This window comes from Primulina eburnea, chromosome 7 (genome assembly GCF_022965805.1).
Source record: "Primulina eburnea isolate SZY01 chromosome 7, ASM2296580v1, whole genome shotgun sequence".
Taxonomy (NCBI): Eukaryota; Viridiplantae; Streptophyta; class Magnoliopsida; order Lamiales; family Gesneriaceae; genus Primulina; species Primulina eburnea.
In genome coordinates this window covers 5069259-5088825 of record NC_133107.1, presented here as the reverse complement: position 1 = coordinate 5088825, position 19567 = coordinate 5069259, and the positions used below count along the sequence as shown (strand labels likewise).

The 19567-nt window shown below is 32.0% G+C and overlaps 2 protein-coding genes and 4 non-coding genes across 6 annotated transcripts; all 6 read left to right on the top strand.

Moving 5' to 3' along the window:
- Window positions 1–9033: 9033 nt before the first annotated feature.
- On the top strand, window positions 9034–12484 carry LOC140836856 (metal tolerance protein 9-like). The gene is made up of 6 exons (XM_073202709.1): window positions 9034–9382; window positions 9715–9827; window positions 10614–10859; window positions 11306–11386; window positions 11529–11759; window positions 11976–12484. Exons 1-6 carry the CDS (start codon window positions 9202–9204, stop codon window positions 12318–12320), a joined length of 1197 nt encoding a protein of 398 aa, XP_073058810.1. The 5' UTR covers window positions 9034–9201; the 3' UTR covers window positions 12321–12484.
- Window positions 12485–13004: 520 nt separating this feature from the next.
- Window positions 13005–13095, top strand: LOC140837595 (small nucleolar RNA snoR117). The gene has a single exon (XR_012119423.1). It is a non-coding gene; the product is annotated as a small nucleolar RNA snoR117 (small nucleolar RNA).
- Window positions 13096–13175: 80 nt separating this feature from the next.
- Window positions 13176–13266, top strand: LOC140837594 (small nucleolar RNA snoR116). The gene has a single exon (XR_012119422.1). It is a non-coding gene; the product is annotated as a small nucleolar RNA snoR116 (small nucleolar RNA).
- Window positions 13267–13691: 425 nt separating this feature from the next.
- LOC140837588 (small nucleolar RNA snoR69Y) lies at window positions 13692–13798 on the top strand. Its single transcript, XR_012119416.1, has one exon. It is a non-coding gene; the product is annotated as a small nucleolar RNA snoR69Y (small nucleolar RNA).
- A 63-nt stretch (window positions 13799–13861) lies between these two features.
- LOC140837591 (small nucleolar RNA snoR53Y) lies at window positions 13862–13945 on the top strand. The gene has a single exon (XR_012119419.1). It is a non-coding gene; the product is annotated as a small nucleolar RNA snoR53Y (small nucleolar RNA).
- A 1971-nt stretch (window positions 13946–15916) lies between these two features.
- On the top strand, window positions 15917–18875 carry LOC140836855 (inosine-5'-monophosphate dehydrogenase 2-like). The gene is made up of 4 exons (XM_073202708.1): window positions 15917–17081; window positions 17468–17647; window positions 18119–18376; window positions 18543–18875. The coding sequence occupies exons 1-4, from the start codon at window positions 16074–16076 to the stop codon at window positions 18612–18614; spliced, it is 1518 nt and encodes a 505-aa protein (XP_073058809.1). The 5' UTR covers window positions 15917–16073; the 3' UTR covers window positions 18615–18875.
- The last annotated feature ends 692 nt before the right edge of the window (window positions 18876–19567 follow it).

Here is a 19567-nt window from a genome sequence, read left to right as displayed (position 1 = left end):
GCAAAAAAGTCTACATAAATCCAAATAAATCTATTTATAAATCTGTGATATTCTGTATAAGTCAATAAAAATCTATCAAATTCATAAAAGTTTATAATTTGAAAAAGCCATTAAAAGTCATCAAAAATCTGAATTGAATACATCTCATTTAGTATGTTAACGGGACATTTTTTACGATTTCACCTTTCATAATATTTGTCACCTACCTTGCGAGTTTAATAGTAATTTTTTTATATTTCTCTATTATTTTCCAATTTTTTATCCAACTTATATCTAATTTATCTAAAAGTTCAAACTATATCAGTAAATTTTATCTGATTACTAATCTATAAGTATCATGTCATAATAAAATAATATATATTTTTTACACAAAATTATCAAACACAAATAAATTTAATATGACATGTATCTCGTGTCACAAAACACTAGTATTAATGAAAAATATCAGTATATTGATGTAATATTTTTTTTTCTAACTCAGACAAAAGCTCTTATGAGACCATCTCCCGAGTCAATTTATGAAACAGATCATATATCCGATCTTACACATAAAAAGTAATACATTTAATCTCAATAGTATTTCTTTTCATTCTAGATATAGATCAGGTCGACTCGTCTCATAGATATAAATATGTGAAACCGTCACAGAAGATACGTGACTCCTAACATAATAAATATGAAATCTTCACTTCAGTTTATATTATAATATTAGTATATCGCGTAATTTTTACCTTAAGTTGGGCGTAAGAACCTCAGAACTAGTTTTAAGAAGTTTTAATCACAATCGAGAGAAAGGAGAGTAATTATATGATAGATTTCTTTAAAATATAACCTGCGGTCATATGTTATAGATACAGTGGATTATATGCTAAAAAATGTACAGTGTTTGACTAATTAGGAGGGCTCAAGGAATCGGGAATACTTTTAAAAATTTTATTATCATCCTTATTTTAAATTCGAGAGGAAATCAAATGCCCAAAAAGCGTGAAAATAGGGCCGACTTTTGGTATAATTAATAAGACTTAGTAGAATAAAAACTTAGAAAATATTATATATAAGTAAAAAAAAAATAGAATATTAAGTATTTTTTTAATGTTATATTTTCAATGTTATATCCATCACTGAGCATCCAATTCTACTTAAATAATAAAAAACAACTATCTAAAATGGAGTTCTTGCATGTTAGATTTTATCCTCACCAGCATTTAAGTGGAGACGATTTCAAAAAATGCAATGCACAGAATATAGAAAATTGAAATTCAGTTTTCTCCACCTGTAAGAACTGGCACCAATGCTCGACTAATGGCCATTGCCTTTCTGCGAATAGCAACTGCCACATTCCAATGGCTGTATCCAATGCCAAAGACTTCTGAACCTGAAACCAAGACATAATATTAGCTAACTAAATGCATCAGAACTGATAACAGAGAGATAAACAAAACGTGGAAGATGATAATAAACAGGTATAAACAGAATTATAGGATAAAACTTTGTTCAACAAAGTGTCAGACGGATATTCAACTAATTCAGTTTGGAGGAAAAAAGCTACTAATCTTGATGAAATATATCTTGCTAAATGGATAAGAAAATAGTTAGTCTACTGCCACTAATATAACTCGAGATAAAAGTTGCCTTTGCATTAAAATATTTCAACAGAGAAATAGATTTGGAAGATTATGTTAAACATTGCCCCGTCAATTGAAATTCCTAGATTTAATTAAAAAAATAACTTAAAATTAAGTCGGGGGATTAAAAACCACAAATTTGAATATTAACCAAACAATCTGAATATATTTGACATATAAGATTTTAATTCAATTCACCATATCCTTCCATCCAAATACAGCCAAAAAGTACCATATCACATAATTAAAGCAAATGACATTTACCTGCTCTTACAAAGGAAACGTAAACTTAAAATTATGCTAGACAAAAAGTTCAACTCCATATCAACTTGATAAAGGAAAATTGGAAAAAAAGATAAAAGATAAAAATGTTTTTGACCTTTACTCACCCAAGAGGTTGTAATCCACCAATAAACTCCTGCTTTGAGAATTCACACATGGTAGCAGCCTTCATGTGCCACGAAAGAACCAACTGCAGTCCAAACGAATATAACTTATATCGTGATTGTGGTCCTACCCACATCGCATCATTTTCAATGTTAAGTTTGTTGTCTATAGATCGCTAAACTCGTCTTCTCCCCCCCTTTTGTTCTTGGATGGATTGATACATAGTTTGGGAATATAGACGTATGTCATGATTGAGCAGCAGTTTGCAGGTCCAAATTTAAGTTTAAAATGAATTGAGAAAATACTAGTGCAACCCTTTAAAAAATGTTGGCATCTTTATGGCACCTATGACCTACTATCATTGTTTTAACATGTTATTTGATTAAAATGACACATAAATGTTAAATGATACCAGATGTTCAGATAATACAGTTTTAGAACTTATCATGACAATGTCCTGAGGATCAACATGTCAAATAAAAAGAACAATCCGCGGAGTATTAAAAATGACACTCAATGTCAATCAAAAAAATAAAAATGGCACCCGATTGCGTAAAGAAATACAAACAAGAGATGAAAAAAATGTGATCCAAAAAAATTCCACGAGGCACAAAAGAAGTCACCAAGGATGTCGGAGGATGCTCGTCCCAGAACTCCTAACAAGAATTACAGAATGATAACCAGAAGACTGTAAAGTGAGCAGTTGCTAAATCTACCTGAATATCATTGCACAGGAGAGTGATTCCATCAGCCAATATCATATCAGTAAATGTATCTGCACACCATGATAAACTGTCGTAAGGTTTTAGGCTAAAACGGCAAGAATGTACAAAAGAATTACTGTACAGTCTAAGAAATTAGACTTCAGATGCTTTCTCAATTCAAAGGAAAACAGAAATCCAGAAGAATGTCGTGAAAATTGAATTTATAAATGAAACAACAAGAAGAGAAAGGAAAAAAAGTTATATGTCCTCAGACATTGCATCAATGAGTTTTCAAAAAGTAAACCTTTGTATCTATTGTAGAGCTCCTCTAAGTGCCTAGTGTAAGCAAATGACTTGATTTTGGGCTGGCTGTAAAATATATCAAATGCTCCTTCAAGTTGCCAGTCGCTGGACTTCAGAGCCTGGATGGAAACTTTTTCACTGCATCCAAAGCAGATGCAAGTGAAAAACAAGATAAACTGCATCTTATGAAACCATTCACCAATTCACACTGCCTAAAATACAGAGTTCAGAGAGCCATATCGACCACATCCTACAGCGCCAAAAGTATATTTTCCAAAGTAACTATCAAATCTTTTCACATCTTACATTTTAGATCAGTGTAACAAAAGGCTCCTAAATAGACTTTTTACAAAACTATAAAATAGTATTCGGAGTATTTTACTACTTACAGGACCAAAGAAGATATCCAGCATAAAACATTCATAATATTTACAAAAAAAAAATTCATTTTAAATAAAAAAATTTATTTCAATCCTAAAACATTATAAGCTAAAAATATATATTAAGATATATTTTATTCAATAAATAAAAAATATAAATAGATCTTTAATAATATATGTACATGCATGCATATTCATATGTATGTTTATATATATTGTGAGCGGGTCTAAGTGAGTTCCTTGAATCCTAGGACCCGTCTTGGATCGGCTTGAACGGATCTAAGAATGTCCCATCCGGGCGAGTTTAATCTTAGCTTATTGTCATCTCTAAGTGAGTGATTTTTGATTTGAGGAATTTATTTAGTAGATTTATTTCAAATTACATTAGTATTGGATGTATTTGAAATTAACGACTATTATTATTGGAATTATATAATTTGATATGAAGTAAATTTAAAAGTCACTACAATTTTGTTCTTCCATGCATTAAACTAATTTGAAATTAATTATCTCAATTATTCAATTCGAGCACGATTTAATCGATTTAAATTATATAATTTTAAATGATTGCCAAAATACACACTTATAAAAATTAAAATATATTAGTGTCTATTAAGGGAGAAACTTTTAAGTAGAAATTAGATGGAGTTTATTTGAATTTATGAATTTCAGATACATGAATTTTAAATGAATTTGAATGTTTAGATAAATTTATATTGGGTAGATTTCATATACATTTCCGTTTTATATGTATAATAGGATAACTAGAGTATTATAATTAAATTGATAAAAAAATTAGAGATAATGATAAATATCATAGTGAGATAAAATATATGATGTTTGGTATGATTTTAAAATTGTAGATTAATTTTGTATATTATCTTGAAATGACCAAAATATCATCACTATGTGTATATAATCACCTTACCTAAATATGATAAAAAAAATAAATAAATAAATAATAGAAAATAAAATAATAATAATAATAACAATAAACAAATTAATAATTTTAAAAAATATTTGATTAATTCTTATTATTTTTTTATTATTTTATTACCAATTCATTTCATATCATTCATTATTATCTTTTTTTCTTGTTAATATTTATTATATAATTATTTTTTATTACTTACAATCACTTAGTTTATTATACGTTGATTATTTCTTATTATTTCGTCACTAATTTATTTTTGTTTTACTAATTATTCTTCTTCCAATTGGTCATTGTTATTATTTATCAAAAAAATATTTCTTATTATTTATTATTAACTTTTTTTATTATACAAATCCTGATATTAAGAGTAAAAATTCATTTTTTTATACAATTATTGTTCTCGTTATAATTAATGATATATTATTTTAATCAATAATTTAATTATAATTAATTAGTAATTTTATTATTCAATAATTTCTTATTAACTAAATTTTTTTAATTATTATTTAATTTTTTATTATTGATATTAAGTTGCCTATTCTCATTTATTATTATTATTATTATTATTATTTTACATTTTATTATTTATTTATTTATTATTATTATTATTATTATTATTATTTTGAGTAATATAATTTGAAAATAATTAAAAAATAAATAGTGAGTAGTAAATCCGTAAGTTGGTTTAAGATGATTTTTAAAATTGTACAATTATATTTTATTAGATAAACGTTTATATTTTAATATGAGTGAGACCGTCTCACGGGTCATAATCTGTGAGACGGATCAACCCTACACATATTCAAAATAAAAAGTAATATACTTAGCATAAAAAATAATATTTTTTCATGAGTGACCCAAATAAGAGATCCGTCTCACAAATACGACCCGTGAGACTGTCTCACACAAGTTTTTATCTTTTAATATTTATTTTGAATTCTTATCATAAATATTATTAAATAATATGCATAAATTTAGTTCATACTTGTTATTATTTTAAAGGCTAAAACAGGAATTTTATATTATCGTTCTTGATTTGTATAAAGAATACGTGGACAAGCTGTGATGGTTCATCTCCCATATAATATGTACAGTGCGGGCTATGCACGGGCTATGTGAGAGCCCACAAGATAATTGGTAGTACCAATACTTATATCAAACATGTGAATTCGAGTGATAACTGATCAATCACCTTCTTATCATGCGAACCAAACTGACCCTAGACAATACCAACTTTTTAAACAATTTAAGTAGCACATACAAAAAAAAAAAATGCGTAAGCAAGCTGATATGAGGGATCTTTTTTATTTTTCCCTTTTTTTTCATTACAAATAAGTTCATCCCGAATATTATAAGAACTAAATTCTAGAATAAGATATAAATTTATAAATCACTGTTCAAAACTTGTAAAATATTTAAGATTATTTTAGTCAATCAAGCGCTTACATGGTCTTAGGTATGTCCGATTTCAACTTAAAAAGCTACCACTCTCTTTGAACAAGTGAGCCAACGAGATAACCACTTCGTAATGAACTTGTTAATAATTTTTCACATTGAGCAGGGATTTGTGATTTTAGTGCTTGCTAAAATATTTTTCGTCCGAAATCAAATACAAATCTGCTTCCGAAAATACTAAAAGCGAGTTTTTTGGCTATATTTTCTCTTTTACATCTTAATTTGTGTAAAATAATGTTGGTGTTTTTGTTTTATTCTTGTTTTAGTTGGGCTTAAACACGAGGTAAAGGCGAAAAGATTTTTATTGTGGTGTAGTGACATAAATATTTTTCAATAAAAAATCTTATTTTATTTTCAGATGATAGCAAGAAAATCACACTCTCATGTGATAGTATTACTTAAATTCTTATTTTATCTATACTTTTATATGAGAATTAATTATGTCCAAAATAAATTTATAAAATCAATTTCAATTTTTATAATAAAACAAGTCACTGTCATGGTTGAGGAAAGAATTAGACGACTTGTCAGATCTCACTACGAGGATATTTTTCTTATCAACTTGTTCAATAGCCGCCTATCGTGAATATAAGATGACGGCTAATGCTATCCACATCCCACATGCATGAGCTACAATCAAATTAAATATTTTTATCTTTGTCTATTTCTACATAATTTTACATATGTGTGTGCATGTGTTTATATATATATATATATATATATATATATATATATATATATATATATATATATATATATATAAGATGACGGGTAATGCTATCCACATCCCACATGCATGAGCTACAATCAAATTAAATATTTTTATCTTTGTCTATTTCTACATAATTTTACATATGTGTGTGCATGTGTTTATATATATATATATATATATATATATATATATATATATATATATATATATATATAGAGTTACTTGTTGATCAACTATGTTTATCTTTAAACTCATCGTTGAAATGGTAATCACATATTGAACGTGATGAAATATATAAAAATTGTAAATACACTAGACGAGTGACATCTCAACATTGAGCCTAGTTAATGAACAACATATCAAAATATCTATTCACGTATGTATCTACTTAAGATATGAACAACATACAACATTGAGCCTAGTTATTATTTTGTTTATATTTAAAAAAAAATCCGAAAAACTATTAAGTAGGGACATAAAATCATTAGCTTTCTCTTAATAAAACTTCCACATCTATATTATTATTGTTATTATATATTAAATCATTATTATTTTAATGCATTGATTCGTTATCTGTACCTAAATTTGAAATATTGTTTCCCATTTGACAAGTACATATTAATGTATTATATGTTCTATCAAACACAATGTACTTCTTATTTTCAGTTTTTTAATTTGTATTCAAATACTACTTATTTATTTATTTTTATCTATATTTCTCGATCTATAAAATTTTATTACGTTTTTTAAAAACAGAAGTCATTGCAAACATTCCTCTATTAAAAAATTATTTTTTGGCGGAAGGCAAGAACTTGTATAAGACTGTTTCACGGATCGTATTTTGTGAGACATATCTCTTATTTGGGTTATCCATAAAAAATATTACTTTTTATGCTAAAAATATTATTTTTTATTGTGAATATCGATAGGGACATAGGGTTGACTTGTCTCACAGATAAAGATTCATTAGACAGTTTCACAAGAGACCTATTCTTGGCTGAATATGTAAAAGAATCACATTATATTCTACACTGATTGAGATACTCTTTGATTAGTCAATAGGTTTGTTTCCTATCCAATTACAGGTTCTATATAAGATGGAAGTAAACATATATATCAATTTATTTTACCGCAATTAATAGAAAGAAAAATTATATAAATAAAAACATTAAATATATTATAGAACTTGAAAAAGTTACATACAAAGTGGTGCATTGAATAACACAATGATATTTAACCACCCCAAATAAAGCCACCATAAAAACATGGTGGTTGTCCAACGTGAAGTCACTATATATAATCCGCCAACTTAGACTTATATATATATATATATATATATATATATATATATATATATATATATATATATATATATATATATATATATATAATATACCTTTATTTTAATTTGTTCCAATCTTTATTCTTCAAAACGTTGAGTACAAGAGTAGTCCACATGAGTGAAATAGAGAAAAAAGGACTTGATATTTCCAAAATGTAGTTGGACACAGATGGAAAACGATATATGTCATATTTTTTGATTCTTTTAATTTCCTGTCCACCCAATTGAAGGATATCCTTGCAGATTTGAAACGAAAATGTTATGTGTTTAAATTGGGTTTCGAAATATATTTGAAACGACAAAAATTTGAAGGAAAAAAAATAAAAAATGCATTTACTATAATTTTGTCGTTTCAAATATATTTAGCAAAAACTTATGTGGAACAGTCATTGTACATGTAGCACAATCCAATTTACAATGTACTGCCTAACTAACATAAAATCTAATATTTCTATTAAAATTATGCGTGATGAGAGTATCATCGTCATTTTTTATTTCAAAATAAACATATATTACACAAGTAAATGGTTTTCAAGCTTATCTGAGTGGATTGATCACCGCAATCTCCAATAACGAACATCACGGGTGATACAAAGGCCACTGTGCGCCTCGCGAAAGTGGAAATCGTTCTGTGATGCAACTTTCTACCTAAGTGCACGGACGACCCCTCTGGTCTCCCACATTGTTTGAATTATTTATTTTTTTTTTTTTTGCTTTATGATTGATCTGTATTGACACATATTTTAAAAATTTAAAAGAGGCAAAATATATAGTATATAAAATTAATAACATTTAAGATTTTGTGTTTTTAAAATAACGTGTAAAACCCAACAGAGAGGATAAACACATGCATATTTTTTTATAATACATGAATGGTTTTTTTTATAAGAGTGTGTCTCATGTGAGACCGTCTCACGGATCTTAATATGTGAGACGGGTCAACCCTACCGATATTCACAATAAAAAGTAATACTCTTAGCATAAAAAGTAAAACTTTTTCATGGATGACCCAAATAAGATATTCGTCTCATAAATACGACCTGTGAGACCGTCTCACACAAATTTTTGCCTTTATATAATACATGAGTGGAACTGAAATGTGTTTGATTTTAAAAAATGAAAGCTGTATAAATTATGACGTGATATAAATAATAATACATGTAAAATGGACCCCTTGGGATTCCATCCAAGAACTTAGAACCACATGCAAATCCCACACGGCATAATCTTCCCTCGTGTCCCGCCCACGCCTATTTCAAGGCAAAAAGTGAATGAAGGTTCCGGGGAGGTTTACAACTCCCTCCCTCACCGCATAAACCCGGAAGCATTGCATATCACATTTATCATTTCAACACAAAAATGTCGAGTGGCACTGGCGTCGGCGGGGGAGAGAGTTGCAAGGCTGAGTTACTCGGCTCGTCGGAAATCGACGTTGAGCAGTCGTCATGGAGGCTTAACATCAATGAATTTCGGATGCCGGAGCGCTGTTCCGATCACCGTCACCAGCCGTTCAGTCTCCGACGCCTGCTCCGCGGAAAAAGTATGTTAAGATGAATTCTGTGTTGACGTGTGAATGTTCGTTTATACACTGAGCTTTAGAACCGTTGTATCTCGAGAAATTGGATTAATTTGGTTTACGGTGACGTTTATGCCGGAGATAAGCGTAACGGAGATAGTTGAATACTTGATTTTCTGAATCGTAGTAGGCGAAACCATTAATATATGTGTTCTGAAGATTATATACGCGATTTCTAACTTTTGGGTTCTTGTTATTTTTGGTGTCTGTTGAATGTTGTATTACACAGAGGATATTTTATATTTGTATATCAGATATGATGAGAACCGTTCCTGACTCCACTTTTTTTTTCCAAGAGAAACAAGGAAAAATTGTTGAATATTACAAGAGGCAGGAGAGACTCCTAGAAGGATTCAATGAAATGGAGACCATGCATGAAGTAGGTGGTTTACCTGATGCTCTGACAGAGGTTAGTTTGGAGTCTGGTATGATTCTGCATTTCGTTTTAAAGAAACAGCATCAGTTATCACGAGGGAAACTGCGATAATTGAGGAAAGTTGTAATCTTGATGTCATAATTTTGAAGCCCAGGCATATTGCGATAAAGAGAGAGCAGAGGAAAAGAAAGATAACGAATAAGAAGTCAACCAACAAAAATATCAGTCTATCAGATTATATGGTTACGCACTAATAATAAATGCATTGTAACACAGCTAGTTGGCTACAGATATTGAGAGCTAGTTACAACAGTTGTACAAGTGAGGGATTAAGAGGAGACCACGTGAAAAATAAGCCAAGCAATTGTAATATTCAGTTCTGCGGAAATCCCCAATCTCTTCTCTCTTTGATTCCTGAATTCTCCAGGACGTTAGCTTCCTCAAATAAGTATTGTATCATACTACAGTCTGTGACTAACCGAGTTTGGTTTGACATTCCAACACATACAAAGTTCATCATCTCAATTCGTACAATGTATGACAATAATGGAAACACTAAGATACACTTTGGCAAGTCCCTTTCTTATAAATCTATGTGAGTAAAGAATACTGTGTATAAGTTGGCCTAGGGAAAGAGTCTTAGTTAGTCTCAGGCTCGCAGCATAACGTTCAAACGAGAATTTTGGAGGCAGAGAAGTGTTGAATCATAATATTTTTTAAGTTTTAAATAGCTAATACTCTTCTGATGGTGATTAAGGACTTTATAATAGATAAAGTATACTTGCATCTATATTTTTTATATTCTCCTATTTCTACCAGGATGAAATGAAAGCACTAGCCAGGAGTGAAAGGATGGCTATTCATATCTCCAACATAGCCAATTTATTCCTTTTTCTTGCAAAAGTATATGCTTCAGTTGAGAGCAGATCTTTGGCTGTCATCGCGTCAACCATGGATTCTTTCCTAGATCTGTTATCGGGGTTGATTCTGTGGTTCACTTCTCATGCCATGAAAAATCCAAACCAGTATCACTACCCAATAGGAAAGAAACGGATGCAACCAGTGGTAAGCCTTCACATGGTATCCTTCTTTATAAAAATTAGATAACTGAGCTTATTATGATCCGGTTATAAAGATGACTAGCCATATGCATATTATCTCGACTTTATTATAGACTTCCTAAAGACAAATAAGATCATATGCGTACATACAGAGCATGCCATTTATTTTTACTTATTTTATATTTACATTGCCTTGTTGGTCAAACTTATCTGCATTTCAATTTGCATGCGCGGGATGAACTAGGGAAATGGTTCATTCTGGTTTTAGATGAGAAATCACGTTTAGCCCTGTATCATATCTTTTATATTAAATTGCTGATTATATTTGGGTTTGGCTGTCTCATGAACTGGTAAAACTTCCCTGTCAAAATGTCCATGCTAGTAATACTTCGTGAGAGGAAGTGCTTTATAGCTCAAATTTTCTGAGTTGACCAAGTATATTACTTGCAGGGAATTATTGTTTTTGCATCCGTAATGGCAACTCTTGGATTGCAAATTATACTGGAATCTGTCCGGCAACTCGTTGCTAAGGTATTTCCTTCTGATTTTACTCATTTCTTTGACAGCTTGATCAATTATGCAGTTATCCTACATAGGCATGTTTATATTCTATTGTGAAGTTTCCACTTATATTGTCGTTTCCTCTAACAATTTACTTTTCCTAATTTTGCAGTCTGGTCCAAAGATGAACCATAAAAAGGAGATGTGGATGATAGGGATCATGATTTCCGTAACTATTGTGAAGTTTTTTCTTATGCTTTATTGCCGCAGATTCAAGAATGAAATCGTTAGAGCCTACGCCCAAGATCATTTCTTTGATGTCATCACCAACTCAATTGGACTAATAACTGCTGTTTTGGCAGTCCGATTCTTCTGGTGGATTGACCCTACTGGTGCCATAATTGTGAGTCTATCGCTTGTAACTCGAGAAACGGAAAATCAGTCTTCCATATCTCTCACGTTTTTAAACAATGCATGTCTTAGTTGACTTTGAGAAAACTGTCCATATGATAGGTTCCTATTACATCTTCAATGCAGCTTATAGTGACTCTTGGATTAAGAGATCCTAGAGTGCTTGACATACTCTTTTTTTGTGAAGACATTTCTTTCTATATCACAGATAGCAATTTATACAATCAACACATGGGCGAAAACTGTTGTTGAAAACGTATGGTCTTTGATTGGAAGAACCGCTCCGCCAGATTTTCTTGCGAAACTAACATATCTCATATGGAACCATCACAAAGAGATCAAACACATTGATACCGTGAGAGCGTACACATTTGGTTGCCATTACTTTGTGGAGGTCGACATTGTATTGCCAGAAGACATGCTCTTGAGCCAAGCACACAATATTGGTGAAACATTACAAGAAAAGCTCGAGCAACTTCCTGAGGTTGAAAGGGCTTTTGTTCATATAGATTTTGAGTTCACTCATAGACCAGAGCACAAGAGCAAAGTATGATATCGGCAATAACAAACGGACATTCCTGTTAACTAGAAATCGTTTTGATGCTTCGGGGTTGGTTAGCTCAAGAACGTTAAAGACAAACTGTATTAAATAGTTTTTCTGATTTTAACCTAGTATGTATTATTCTTCAAGCAATGTATTTGATGCCAAATTACTGACGTTACTGTCGTCTGACATGATGAGCGAATCAAAGCGATAATTGATCAATCGAACAAACTGCATTGAAAGCAATCTATCCCCATTTTCACCCGGTACATGGTGATTTCGAGCATTAAAGTAAATGATCGGTGCAACAAAGGAAGCAGTAGAGAAATTTGTTGTTTCTCATCTGTGATAATTATTAATTTATCAAACTATATATATAATATAAAGATTAGAAATGAAGAAATCATAGTTCAAAAAACAAATCTCGTTTGGAAAATTGGACCAAAGAAGGATTAGAAATGAAAAAATCATACTTCAAAAAACGAATCTCGTTTAGAAAATTGGACCAAACAAGGATAGGCACAGGCCCACAGCCCACTCAACATGGGCATACCTGTAAATTAATGCAAAAATTAGGGTTTCGTTGTGTGTATATATAGTACTCCATTACATACGACGTCTATTCCTTCCTCCCACAATCGTTCCGTCAATCTCTCGAACACGCACAAATTCACATCTCCATACGAGATAGGAGGCCATTGATGCAGAATAATTGTCCGTACCATCTGAAGATCTTCTCGCAAGATTTTTCTGATGTGTATTCTAAATCTAGTTCCTGAGGTCTCCCTCTCAGTATTGTTCATTTTTCACAGTTTTTTTGTCTGCAAATTTTGGTCCTTGTTTGTATTCCGATGATAAAGTAAGTGGCGGTGATGTCTGAAAGTATACCATCAAACGATGAAAGCTCTGGTATTGGGCTTGTTGATGCAAATATCAATCATTACTCGTTGAGCCTTTGATTTGCTTTGTGCTTTCGATTTCGTTTTGGTTTTTGAGATTCAGGCAACACATTAGAGTCACTGATGCACTCGATTCTTATATGGTGTTTTCAGCGCTTTACGTTGCCGATAAGAATGTTCTTTTTGTGCTGAGATTCTGGCAGTGGTTTCTTCTCGGTGGAGCCGCTGCATTCAGACGCACCTACATTCAATATTCGTCAACTTGAGATTATGTATTCTCTCTTTATCGATGAATTTCTGTAATATTATTCCAACTTCGTCGGCGAATTTCCGGATGCAGATTTCGATTAGACCTTCCGTTTTCCTTGTGGATTCAACTTTGGTCCCTTTTTTGTGGTTAATAGGAGAATTTCAATTGATCTGAAATCATAGTTATATCATATCCGCGATTCAAATTTTCTTTGTGAATAATCGGAAAAGGGGTGTTTGCAGTGATGACATGATTTGAATCCCAGCTCATTACGAGACCTTCTTTGTGTAAGGTCAATGAATATACTCTCTTCTCACAATCTTAATCTGAGCTTCACGCCCTTTCTCGATCTGTTTATTTATTTTTCTTAAGAACTATGCAATTGTCATGTGTATTACTCTGTTCCTGATGATGTTTTGACTACTGTCAACCATGCTAATTCTGATTTTTCACCATGATTGAGCATTATAATCTCTGAAGGAACACTTTTATTTCGTTCTGTATTTTCTTTAAATAGTTTTTTAACAATTTACTCTCAAGACAGCCACTGGTTTCATGTCTACAAATTTTTTTGAATGATTTAATCGAGATTTTTTAATATCATGACATTATAATGTTGACAACTTTATAATTAATGAGATTCATTTTATTTTAGTTTTAAATTTGTTGCAGTTGTAGAGATTTTAGTGCAAATATTATAATATATGGATGTAATGACAATCATTTTATATGCAATAATTTTAATTTTGGTAAATCATATTTAATCGAAAGAAAAAAAGGGACTCACTTTATTGTTTAGACCTTTGATATCAATTATTTTAAGCTGGACTCAATTCCTAGAATCAGACTTGTCCCGCGTATGCATGTCTTGTGGATACGGCAGAATGGTAATAACTTCTGCAAGGGCTTTTGTATTTGTTATTGTTATAACATTCACCGCGTCAGCAAAAATAGTAAAGTCTACCTATTACATATATATTATATTAAAATATCAATTTTATTACATTTATTTTAACATTTACGTTCATTATTCGTATGTTTGTCCACTCATCAATATTATTTTATATTATATAAATTTAATTTCAATTTATTTACAAATTTAATAATATTATTTTATATAAATAATAATATATATTTTTATTAATAATTTTAAAATTAAATAATCTTTATTTAATTATTAAAATATATTATTAAATGAAATAATATACATATATATAAAATATTAATGTATGTAATTAAAGTTTGGTCTACTTCATTCTTCTTTTAAAATAATAATAATAATAATATATATATAAAAAGTAATGATGGGTGTGTTTTAACGTCCATATTACATGACATGATAGGGTAAGTAGTGATTGATACCTACTCACATTGGTATTAACACTATATTGTTTTCAAATCAGGTTTGAATATCAATATGATGTTAATATCAATGTGGTTTCAGTGTTAAACATTCAACCACTTGTGCATTGTAATGTAGGCGTTCAAACCGCATTATCTTTTTTTATATATATATTATTTTATTATTATTTTTTTAAAGAGAGTAAATGAGACGTGTATTAATATTTTATGTATATGTATATTATTTAATTTAATAATGTATTTTAATAATTAAATAAAGATAAAATAGTAATAAAAACATATTTATATATAATAATTTGAAATTGAATATATTTTCATAGATAACTTAAATAAGATATTCGTTTCATTCGTGAGGTTGTTTTACAAAAAAGTGTCGTCATTTTGGCAACCCCCAAGTTTCTGGCGTGATACCCATTGAAATTATAAAAAACTCAAAGTTGATGATTCGCTAGCTTCGTGCTGCAGATTTCTTTTTCATTCGTACATCTAGATTCATAGAGAAACATGGACATTATATGTAAGAACAAGTACAGACTGTTGAAGCTGAATTTCTATCAATCATGTCCTAAAGTGGTTTGAACTTTCTGAGGTTTTATTCCCGAGATTTATTAAAAAAAATATAATCCGCGAGATCAGTTCATCTAATTTTTTTTATTATTTATTTTATTTTCCAAAAAACATATAGTAAGCTCGGGACGGAAATTTCTTAATTATGCAGCTCGATTCGAAATATTCGGAATGAAACTATCAACTATTAACCATGTAAAATGATTTGAAAGTTGTCATCGAGCTGTCAATTAGAATAACAATAACATGTCTAAATACTCACAATTTCATATCTTAAATGTGTTTTTAAGGAACTGCTCAAGTTTTAACAAAAACCACGATGTCAAATTATAAATCCATACTTAGGTCTATTAACAATTATTATAAGAAAAAATCCGAGAAAATGAGTTGAAATCAATATCTTATTTCAAATGATTAGTACAAAATAGTTTTTTTTTTGTATGTAAATTAAAAAAATTCAAGAATTTATAAATTAGATAGCTAATGATTTGATGCACAATATTTACCGATGTCATTTTTCTTTAGATTAGAGAATATCCGAATCACCTAGGATCGTCTGAATTTTGTATATCTCCCTCCAATCTCAACTATATATATGCATCGTCTGTCTCGGCGAAATATCTTCTATAAATAGTACCCTATTTATTTAATAAGAAACTGTTAAACCTTATCGATCGGCGGCGGATGGAGGGCGCTCCCGTACTTGACGATGGCTTCTCGGCGGCGAGGCTTTTCAGCCAGGGCTACTCCTACACATACGACGACGTAATCTTCCTACCGCACTACATCGACTTCCCGACTGATGCAGTTTCTCTCTCCACCAAGCTCAGCCGCCACGTGGCTCTCGCTACCCCATGCGTCGCCTCACCGATGGACACTGTAACCGAGTCATCCATGGCTGCTGCCATGGCTTCTCTTGGGGCCATTGGTTTTATCCATTCCAACAACGCCGCTTCACACCAAGCATCGCTGGTTAGCCTCGCGAAATCGCACAAAATCCCATTCAATCACGATCTTGTCTTTAAATCACCGGCAGATTCGATTTTATCGTCGGGGGAGTTTCTTTCTGCTCCTTGCATTTTCGTGACGGAGTCGGGGGCTCAAAACTCGAAATTATTAGGAACGGTTCAGAAGTCTGATTGGGATAGCTTAGCTGACAAGGAAACAAGGATTTTGGATTACATGAGAAATATTCCGGTCTCACTTCCAGCTAATTACAGTTTTGAGGATGTGGCAGGATATTTAGCAAAAAACGAGCTTGAATTTGTGCCTTTGGTGAGAGGTGATGGGGACAAGGGAGAAGAAATAGTTAATTTAGTTACTAGTGATGACATCGAGAGGATCAGGGGATTTCCGAAGTTTGGGTTGCCTTCTCTGGGTTCTGATGGAGAGTTTCTAGTCGGTGCTTCAATTGGGACTAGGGAATCGGATAAAGAGAGATTGGAGCATTTGGTGAAGGCGGGGGTTAATGTGGTGGTGCTTGATAGTTCTCAAGGGAATTCGATTTATCAGATTGAGATGATAAAGTATGCCAGGAAGATGTACCCCGACTTGGATTTGATTGGTGGTAATGTGGTGACTGCTTACCAAGCACAAAACTTGATTCAGGCTGGTGTGGATGGTCTGAGAGTTGGAATGGGATCAGGTTCAATTTGTACCACTCAAGAAGTATGTGCTGTTGGTCGTGGACAGGTAATGATACGCCTTTGAATTGAGCACATTTGATATAGTCCTGTTTGAATAAGCTGATACTGCTGGTTGGCAATGCCTTTGAATTGAGCACATTGGATATAGTCCTGTTTGAATAAGCTGATACTGCTGGTTGGCAATGCCAATGTGACCCTTTATCGATATTATCAATACAGAAAGAAAAAAATTTTATCTCATAAAACTGCTTTTAGAAGCCAACTTTTCTCGGATGTGCTAATAAATTCATACAGAATTGCATGCGGATAAAAAAAATGAGCTGAAAAAGATGTATTGTATGTAAATTTTATTTGAAGAGTTGTGGAGTTGGAAAGAATTTAATGTTTTACTGTTCTTGAGATGTGAACTGAAGTGTGATTTTTTTTTTTCAGGCTACGGCTGTCTACAAGGTTGCATCACTTGCTGCACAGAATGGTGTGCCTGTGATAGCTGATGGCGGCATCTCAAATTCTGGGCATATTGTTAAAGCTTTGACCCTTGGAGCATCTACCGTAATGATGGGGAGCTTTTTGGCCGGGAGCAACGAAGCTCCTGGAACTTACGAGTATCAGGTTCTCACGGACCTTCACATCAATTTTAACTTTTCTTGTTCCCGAGTCTGACCTTTTCTGTGCTCTATTTCTCTTTTGCTTTTTCAATTTTTCCCGTCTATTAAAAATATCTGGAAATGATGATATGGATTCATGTCAAGAAGTCCAAAGGACCAGAAAAAGCAAGTTGTTCAACAATGTGTGCATAATCGTTGTCTCTGCATCCATGAGCTTTAACTGCTGATTTTTCACGAATTTACCTTTCTGTACGTTGAGCTATCTTGTTATATTTTGCAATTGTGACTCGAAATTTCTTTCTTAAAACTTCTTGTGATGGTTTAGGTTGACAGGATTTCCATCAATCATAATCACGTGCTAATCCTTTTCACTCTTTTTTTTTTGTTGGTATGATTTTGATTGCTCATCGAACGGTCGGTAAACACAGATGTTATATGTATATTCGTTAACAATGTCCGCATTTGACAAGAACAGGATGGCCGCCGAGTCAAAAAGTATCGAGGCATGGGATCCCTAGAAGCAATGACAAAGGGAAGCGATGCTCGATATCTTGGTGATAAATCTAAGTTGAAGATTGCCCAAGGAGTTGTTGGTGCTGTGGCAGATAAAGGTTCTATATTGAAGTTCATACCCTATACTATGCAGGCAGTGAAGCAGGGTTTCCAGGATCTTGGTGCTTCCTCCCTGCAATCCGCGCATGACCTGCTGAGATCCAGTGTGCTGAGGCTTGAGGTTTGTTTAATCCTTTGAATCGATTTTAATTGTTCACTTATGTTTCAAACTTTGGCCAAGTGAGGATTTTTCTTGATATGTACGATAAATCCTCTCGTATCAGGATAATCTGTAACTCATGGTTCGTGAACCTTGTTAAACCTATTGTTTCTTTCTCCTTGTTCAGGTAAGGACTGGAGCCGCACAAGTTGAAGGTGGAATTCATGGATTGGTCTCTTATGAAAAGAAATCATTCTAAAATGATTTGTTAGTTCTGTTTCCTTTGAAGCCGTTGGCTGCCGCGCACGGCGGAAAATTTACTGGCATTGGCATAATCTAATGATGACAAGGCGTCTCTAGTTTCATCTCAAAAACCAGACAACTACTCAATGACGTTGTGTCGTTGTCAAAGTTAGGGAGATCTAGTTTACCTTTATTTTATGGTCCTCCAGTTTCCATTCCAGAATAATATCGTTGGTTATAGTTATTATAAAATCCTTTATTATCGCATTTTCATTTATCTTTGATTAACGGGCAGATCTCTCTCTTTTATTTAAAAAATAAATAAATTTCTAGATCTAGTCCAAACCTACGTAAATTTAACTGTAAACTAGATATCAAATTTGTGCATATTCCTTCGTCGAATCTAACCAATCACTCAACTTTATATCACGTTTCACGTGCAATTAAAGAAGAAAAACATAAGAGATTGCCTAATTGTTCTCTGTGTCCCAACTTGTGTGTGTTGTGTCGTAAGCACGTGGAAACAAAAGATTATTTGTTCGTTCACTTCAAGTTCACTCATGCGTTGTGGTCTAGGGCTTCGGAAGAAATGCAACTGGTTTGGGTTGTGCCGAAGACGACCCAAAATTTGTTTACTACGGATTTGGGACATATGCTTGGCAAAAGAGGTCAGATTTTTTGGAGAGTGGTGATACATGGAATTACTTGGGCGGTTTGGTTGGAGAGAAATAGAAGAATTTTTGAAGATGTGAAAAAAACCGCGGAAGAACGTTGAAGAAAAATCAAGTTCACAACAGCAAACTGAATTCAAGTGGATAAAAACTTTCAGAGATTGTCTATATTTGATATTTTGAGAGATTGGTCATATGTGTATTGCTAGATAATAGCTAGTTCATGGCAGTGGATCACCAGTCCACTTCTTGTACTGTAAATTCTAATATTAATAATATTGATATGTTTCTTATAAAA